This window comes from Populus euphratica, unplaced genomic scaffold, assembly GCF_000495115.2.
Source record: "Populus euphratica unplaced genomic scaffold, PopEup_1.0 scaffold16.1, whole genome shotgun sequence".
NCBI classification, from domain to species: domain Eukaryota; kingdom Viridiplantae; phylum Streptophyta; class Magnoliopsida; order Malpighiales; family Salicaceae; genus Populus; species Populus euphratica.
In genome coordinates, this window is record NW_011499882.1 from 560,697 (window position 1) to 569,371 (window position 8,675).

At 31.4% G+C, this 8,675-nt stretch overlaps 2 protein-coding genes across 3 annotated transcripts in view; both read left to right on the top strand.

Annotated features, from left to right (window-relative positions):
- LOC105129701 (xyloglucan galactosyltransferase KATAMARI1-like) overlaps positions 1–980 on the top strand; it is a 3,049-nt gene extending 2,069 nt beyond the window's left edge. Inside the window, exon 2 of the mRNA XM_011031886.1 lies at positions 947–980. Within this exon, the coding sequence (XP_011030188.1) occupies positions 947–980 (34 nt within the window). The remainder of the gene's footprint in view (positions 1–946) is intronic.
- Positions 981–3,118: 2,138 nt separating this feature from the next.
- Positions 3,119–4,679, top strand: LOC105129577 (uncharacterized). 2 transcript variants are annotated; one of them, XR_843099.1, is made up of 2 exons: positions 3,119–3,805; positions 3,922–4,679. XR_843099.1 is itself a non-coding variant. In XM_011031699.1 (2 exons), the coding sequence occupies exons 1-2, from the start codon at positions 3,594–3,596 to the stop codon at positions 4,249–4,251; spliced, it is 348 nt and encodes a 115-aa protein (XP_011030001.1). In that variant the 5' UTR covers positions 3,119–3,593; the 3' UTR covers positions 4,252–4,679. The 2 variants fall into 2 exon arrangements, 1 of the variants encoding a protein (XP_011030001.1); XM_011031699.1 differs by having other exon boundaries at positions 3,119–3,611.
- Positions 4,680–8,675: the final 3,996 nt, after the last annotated feature.

Sequence of the window (8,675 nt, forward strand, 5' to 3'; positions counted from 1 at the left end):
GATGGATTAGGCGGGCCCACCACTTTGGTGGTGGCAGTAAGGGGATCCTATGTTCTTTTTGGTGGCTGTACATGGCTAGCTATAAAGCTAGGTAGCTAGCTGGGTATAAAGAAGATTAATTGCATTGTATATTGCTACAGTACAGTAATGTTTTTCCAGGCCAATAAAACATAAATTGAAGGGTAAAATAATTTTTTCACAAGTTTTAATTAGCATTACTCAAGCAAAATAATCTTTTTATATTTTTGTTACAAAGTAAAATTATTAATTTACTTTTAAAATAAAAACAATTAATTAGGAGCAAGGGTTTTTTTTGGCCTTCTATCTTTTTTTTAACATAATATAATTACCACTGCCTTTCTTTAAAATTTTATTTTCTTTAACTTGCCACCACTTGAGTGTTTCAGTCACTTTATTATGATTTTTGTAATTATTAAATAGATTTAAGGATGATCAAGTATTTTAACATATATATAAAAAAAATGATTGGTGTGTAAAACGCTTGTACTAACAAGTGAGAGGGGTTCGTACCTTTTAGGCTGCATGTGTAGGTTTTTTTGATAGTCAAAAATAACATTTCAATGCTGATCTAGTAGCAATATATTAGATCTCGAGGCGTAAGTTAGTGATAGATTGATGATGCGGCTCCGATTGGTTTTTCTTCTCCTCCTCCTCTCTCTGTCTTTTCCCTGTAAAATATAAAAGTTATTTTTATTTGTTTTTTTCATATAATTTGATTTCATTTTTTTTTATCTTTTGCATATTATTTTTTTAATTTCATTTCATCATTTGATTTCATTTTATTTTTATATCAAATTTAATTCTTATTTATTTTTTTAATTGTTATTTATTTATTATTTTTCTAAATAATTTTTTTTGTTTGAATTTATTCTTATTTCTCTAATTGAATGACAATAGTCATGCTAACTTGTGTTTGCATTTTTAGGAACTCTTTTGCTCATGGTATAAGGGGTGTTTAGAGCTGTGTCTCAACACTTTTGTTTAAAAAAAAAATTAATTTTTTTATAGATATTTTTAGATTGTTTTATATGCTAATATCAAAAATAAAACTTTAAAAATAAAAAAAAATATTTTAACATATTAAAATAATAATAATTAAAGAATAATTTTTACCACACTACAACCGCATCCGATGCAAATTGTCCAAGGATAAGGTGTGATCTTGCATTAATAAATTAGGTGGAAGTTACAGGATGGGTGTGGTGAAACTTTATCACTACTGGGCAAGGCTCCTCTGTTGTCCAGACTTGGCATCATGCACGGAGAACATACCACTTATTTTACATTTGGATGTTATATTCCATCTTTTATTGTTTTCATGCAGTTTTTTTAAAGTATAGTTTGGTGGGTGCTTTGCAATCTTTATGGCGGGCCTTCCAAGGGTCAAAAGGGCAAAAGGAAAATTGGTCCTTTCTAGTTGTTTTACTAAGATTTTTATATTAAAATATTAATTAAACAAACTATAGTTTATAGTTTATTCTTAAATATATTGTCTTCCCCAATAGAAGAAATTACAATTCTAGGGAAGACAATAGAATTGTAATTTCTTCTGTCCCATGTCCATTCATTGGTCATGATAATGAATTTTTCAGTAAGTTGAAATAAAAAATAAAAAACTCGTTGTTGGTGGATATGTGATTATATATGTATAGAAGAATCCAAAAAGGCAACGTTTTGTGTGTGTATATATTTGTGTAGCCTAGGTTCATCGTATAAGCACTCCATTCAATTTAGATAGTTATAGATCTGTTTCTGATTTACGAATTGCCGTCAAGTTATGATTATTTAAATAAAAAACTAAAATGAAATTGCTTGAGTAAAATAAAAATAATTCAGCATAAAACCCAATTCAGGGCGGCAAGCCACTAATCTAACATGTCGACGGGGCTTTACAACATGGGAAGTCAATTTGTTCTTCATCCATGGGATGAGTTTGAAAAAATGATTAAAGATTTTGAATCTCCAGATGCTTGGCTGGAGTTCTTCAATACGAGGAAACGAAATTGTTAATAATAGTGCAAAATCAAGGGAGCAGGAGCAATCTAGGTATTCATAGCATGGATAAAGAGGTAAATCCCCATTAGGGAAGGAGTGATTAGGGGGCTTCCCTTAGACAATTGAGCACAAAATGTCTCCTGTTGCTGATTGAATTTGAATCAGTCTAAAATGGAACATGTTTTCGGCGACAATCATGGTGATTGTCAAAGAGATGTCGAGTGATTGTGATTCTCATTTGGTAAGATATTTTGCTCTCTGTCAGTGTGTTTTATATGTTAGATTGATATTACTGTAATAATTATTTTTATTTTTTTTGTTTGAAGAATAATATAAAAATACTAAAAAATTGAATTTAAAAAAAATTATTGTTTTTTAAAAAGTTATTTTACATTAAATTGCGGTAGAGAGTTCCAACATGGACCTCTTGCAATGTTCGAAGGGGGGGGGGGGGGGGGGTTGATAGACCTGATATCTCTTATTAAATTGCTAATGCATTCCAAAAATCACGCCTTGAAGAGAACTTCAAGAAAATCCCTCCCTTTTCAAAAGAAAATGAGAATTATGATAAAATCGATAAAACCAAAGAGATTAATTCTTTGAAGATTAATTAATTTATTTTCTCTGTTAATTTAATGATTGCTTACACAAAGGTATTAGTGATCAAAGGTATTAATTAGTGATCTGCAAATGGCAAGTATAGTAACTTTCTTTCATTTCCTTGTTTTTCTACAAATAATATAAATAAATCAATTTCCAAATATATTATAAAGAAATGATTCGGGTTTTTTTTTTGAAAATTTAGCAATTAGTCAATAGCCATGATTTTTTTTTATGTCCCTTTGTAGCCATGATTTTGATGTTAAAATGTTTTAACAATAATTGCATAGTTTTTTTTAATAATAAAAATTTTAATCCGATGATTTTTTATTCGAGCTCTTACAAATGCAATATTTTTTCTTGAAAGAGATCTCCGTCTTGGCACATAACAGAATCTATACCTCGGAGAACAAAAAAAAAAAAAAAAAACTAATATAAACAATCATCTGCCTTCGAAGGAAAATTTAATAATAGTAAGTATTTGCTCCTACAAGAACAAGCCAAATTCCAGACCAACACTTCGTGTGCAAGAAAATCTTAGCAAATTCTTACATCGGACAAAAGATTATCTACGATGGCAGACAAGAAGACACCTGCTATCATCTTGTCTTTTATGTATTCACCAAAAAAAAACTCCTACAAATAAATGATAGGCTACGTTTTCTTCCTTTCCCCCTCCCCTCCCCCCCCTCTCTTTCTTCGCTCTTTCTTAAAGGAAATGAGAAGATCCCATCATTTTCTCCTCCTTTTCTCTGTTTTCATTTTTGTTGTTGGACTATCAAAAGCTGATCAATCAATAATCAGCCACCATTTTTGTAGGAGAAGAAGACACCTGCCCATCATTTTTGTTGTTGGATATGTGTATGCGAGGGCAGAGGAGAGTGAGAAGGAAGGTTTAATTATAATTGGAGGGTGTTCAAGAGGAAGAAAAGAAGGGAGAATTGGGGCATGATTGTGTTCGTTCATATTGCTAGGGAATGGAGGATATTAACAAGGTAATATTGGAAAATTAAGTCAAAATTGCACTCAGTTAATTATCTTCCTCTTTAACGATCCAATTTGAGTTTTCGGAAATCCTTTTGGATGTAGGTGGAATAGAGTTATTAAGGGTCATTCTTATTTTTCTTTCTTTCCCCTGGAAACTCTCTTATTTGTGGCGTAAGTGGTGTGCTTCATCTTGTTTTACCTGGTGTGTATTGAACTTTTGACATATTTTGGGTGAAAAACTGTTGCTTGTATCAAGAAGTTCGTGAAAAGTTCCAAGTCATTTGATTTATGGGTTTGCCCTTTTAATTTATTGTTCAGATCTATGCACCAAGGGTGGATGATCCATCGACAAGAACATTTGAACAGTGTTCCTCCGATTCATTTCAGATATCTGGACCGTGTGGATATCAGATATGCTATGTCTATCTCTACAGAAGCGGACCAGAGGGTTGGAAGCCTGACACCCTGAGGATTTCTGGTTATTATTCGAGGACTGTTACTTTCACCTACAATACCTACATCCCCAGAGATGTTTGGTACGGATTTAATTTGTGCCACAATGCCTCTTCTGCACTTCAGAGAGGAATTCCGCAATGGTTTTTGTACATGATCCTTGCTGTTCTTGCTAGTTTTATATTGCAAGTCTAAACAAATAAGAAGCAGCACATTGTAGGTTGCTGGGACAATTAGCAACTTACGGTTCTTGCTGGTTTTTTTTATTGCAAGTCCAAACAAATGACAGGCAGCACATTGGTGGCTTCTGGGACAATTGCTAGCAAATTATCGTCAGTGGCATGTTGCAGAAGACTAGGAAAAATATTAGTACTGGAAATGTGGCGAACCGTTTCCATATTTCTAATATGGTGTGACGTTGTAACTACCCACTATCGTTCTGAGAGGATTCAAGGAGCAAAGAACAATAGCCTGTGTAGGCTGGACTGGTGACAACTCAAGAGAGAGAGAGATAGGTTCAGAAAGTTCTGAAAGGTGTTTGTTATTTTGTTTCTTAATTGATCGATGAATGCTCAATACGCCTTGGTTATATGTATAGACTTGTATCTATAGTTTAGATCCGGCCTGGTAATTGGTCCAGTCTGAATTCTAGGTTTTAATTTTATTTTTTAAAAAAAATCATAATAATGTTATTTTAATAAAAAATAAAAAAATAAAAAGTTAATGGATTTGTAACTTATTTTTAACCAAGTCTTACCAGATCAAAAGAATAGCCGGTTAATTTATCGGGTTAACTTGCCAAATCAACCAAATTATATTAATTTTTTTTTTTAAACGTAGCTTGATTTTAGTTCCGGATTAACCGGATCCTAAGCCAGACCGGATTTTCAAAACTCTACTTGTATTATAGCCTACCAACGACTCTACCTGCTGCAAAATAGTTAATAAGGATGATCCTAATTACCAAAAACAAAAAACTAATATAATCTACGGTAAAATTTGTCTTCGGTTATAATAGAATTATTTTTTGTGCCTTCGGTTAAAAAAATTAAGCCTCTTGAGTGGGGTGTCGTTTTTTTTTTCACAACAAAAATATTTTGAATTATTTATGTAGTTTTTTTGACTTTGTATAAATGTTTTAACAATAAACATGTGTATTTGCTCTCAATATAAAAAAAAAATATTGAGCTGTTGGATAAAAGTATTCTGAAGTTTTTAATTTTTAATGTATAGTATAATTATATTTTTAATATTAAAAGAAACAAAACATAAACTTATTATTTAAGGATATTTTTATACTTTCATATGAGTATTTTATATAGTTATTGCGGACAATGTTGTTATTTTCATTTTTTTAATTTTTTAATATTTAAAACTATTAAAATGTACTTAAGATGTCTTAACTCGTCTATGACATCCATACTATTCAGTGTATGTGATGGCACCTGGCTGACATAACTGATATTTATTATCTTTCTATGAATCATAATGTTTTTTTCTGTTTTTGTTAGTATGTGATAATTTATGGTGATTGAATTATCACTAATAATTATTTTTTTTATAAATAATATATATTATTATTTTATTATTTTATTATTTTAATTTCAATCATCATCATTAATTGCCCATGTTGTTTATTTTTTATTTATCAAATTTTTAATTTTTTTAATCTAACAAGTCAGTTACAATTTCTTATATATTTTATTTTTTATTTTAATTCTCATTTTTTTAAATTTTTAATTTTTAATTTGATGTTTTTATTGAATTTTTTAATTTTATTATTCAATTAATTTTTTTATTATTTTATTTGTTAATTTAAACCTTTTTTTATTTTTTATTAAAAATACTTTTCAATTCAATTAAATACTATAATAAAAATAATTTATCGCTTTTTCTCACACTCATTTTTTACAACACAGAATTGAGGACAATATTGCCACCTCGAAACTTGGGTTCTTGACAGGTCAAATCTTCCTAGGGAAAGTCGAACCTGGGAGTCCCTGGTCGGCCTCCGGGGAGCCCCGCCAGCCCACCCAAATGGGGAATTCTGGCATCGCATTACGTTTTAATTAATACATCACTGTACGATCCAAGTAGATATATATTTGCAAATATAATTTTTTTATTTTTTGAAAATTATTTTTGAGTATAGTATATAAAAATAATTTAAAAACATTAAAAACATATTAATTCAAAATAAAAAAAATTTAAATTTTTTTAAAAACAAAGTAAAACGCCCTCTAAATACTGTGTTTGTTATAACTGGATTTATGAGTTATTTCATCGGAATAGGTTTTTTTAATATGATCAAAGGTTTTTAAAGACTTATCTTCATCCTCCTGCGAGTCCATTAGCAAGTCTGTTAGACGTTTTAATCATCTAGGTGGTGGCCAAGTGGTAAAGACTTGGGACTAAGGGGTTTGCTCTCTCTGTGGTCTCAGGTTCGAGTCCTTGGTTGCTCATATGATGACGATTGGAGGCTTAGATGGTCGTTAACTTCAGGGCCCGTGGGATTAGTCGTGGTGCGCGCAAGCTGGCCCAGACACCCACGTTAATAATAATAAAAAAAAAAGTCTGCTAGACGTTTTACTTCTTACATGATGCAGTTGTCTGCTAGTCCATTTCTAAGTCTCTTGGGCTCATAGGACTTAAGGGTCGGATTGATAAATGGCTTGTATTCTAGGGGAGAGCTAGCTAGTTCGAAACAGTCGATGTTTAGCGTTGTCTCAAAAACATCCAAAGATATTCCTTACAAATTATAAATATCTAATAAAAATACGAGTGCTTATGCTTACTAGTTTCTGACTTGTTTCAAAGAATCTAGACGTAGAGATCAAGATAAGAGAAGAGCTGACAGCAACTCTATCCCAATTTTTATCGAATTTGTTTAACTTAAAATAAAATCCTTTTCTATTAAATTTATGTTTATGCTTTTGTTAATTTCAATTCAGTTTATTTTTTTCCCTTGCTTTTTAATGGATTTTGGGATATTATATAAGGATGAAATTGAAATTTACACACTTTTTGTTACTATTCCTTATGAAAATGAACAGAGGGGCAGTTGGAATAGAAATCGAAGATATTGGGGCTGATTGAAATAAAAATAAAAGATGTGAGAGTTGATTGAAACAAATCAAAAGTTTCATGTTAAGCAAGGACCACACAGCAACACATAAATCTCAAAGTTTTACTTAATTTTAAATAAAAGAAGGCATTCCTAATTAGCCCCATAAGCAACTGTCCTTCCCATTTTGATTTTGTGATTCATTTCTATGGATTTAGGTTCAGTTTTCTATTTGGGCTTGTTTGATATTAAAAGTAGGTGTTTTTTAAAAATATTTTTTATTTAAAAATATATTAAAATATTATTTTTTATATCCGTATATTAAAATTATTAAAAATATTAAAAATATCAATTTAATATTTTTTAAAACAAATATATTTTTAAATAGTTCTTAAAAATACTTATGTTTAAACAGTAACCAAAACAATGAAAAATCAACCAGAGTAAATTATATATGGTTCAGTTTTCCACTTTTGACTCAATTCTCACTTTTTCAAGGCCGCGGCGGGGGACGCTTTCCAAGCTAGTTAATCAAGAGCGAGTATACATCCACCACGCGGTGATCTTTCTGAGAGTGGATGTGCTGCTCTAATCCAGTCTCTGACAGGCCAGCTTTTTTCTTCATCTCGTTTGCCTATAGTCTAAAACCTTCCCGTGAGGGAGTTTTTCTACAGTGAGAATAAAAAAGGTTTTTGGGCAAGGCTAGAAAGGAACTCACCCTTTGACACCAAGAGATAAGAGCTGATTGTTTAAACCCATCTCCTACATCTTTGTGGTTGTTGCCTGTGCTTGGAGTCAGAGAGACAGTGAGAGCCCGAAGAACAATAATTACTCTATCAAAATTCAAGATAAAGTGATGCCTATAACATTTATTCGCATCATGGGCTGCTTAAATCCTTCATTAGGGACCTTTAGGTTGCCCAAGGATCGATCAGGCCATGGATTAGTGGAATTTACTAATCCATTCAATTTTATGGTTGTTGGTTTGTCATGATTTATTACGAGAAGAAGACTCAATGATGTATACTCTTGCAGACTTGTAAGTTTTTGTTTCTGTTTCCAAACATTTTGATGCTTGAGAATATAGGTATGATTGCAGCCGCGTCTACCTTTGGGAACGAGCACTGATCATAATTATGTGGGATAATAGCCCATAAAGAGTGACAAATGATCTATGCTCTGCCAGGAACATAGAAGGGCCAAATTAATATGAATAAAAAAAATATAGATCAGATATGAAGGTGAAAACAATTGAAGTGCTTAGACATGAAATTTAAGGTGGTGAGAAGGAAGAAAAAGAAAAGGAAAAGATCATTGATTCCATCATTCTTCGAAGGTTATTAGCATCATTATACCGTTGTACAAAATAATGAAATCCCAAAAAAACCCATGTAAGTAAACTATGTATTTTCCTGCTTTCAAGGGAAAGAATGCTATTCAATTTCACCTACAATTTGTTGGGAATTTCATCCGGTGATGTTATGATATTTGCTCATTGGAGACCAAACACACTGATATAATATTTAACGTGGTTCGACAAACCGCCAACATCTAT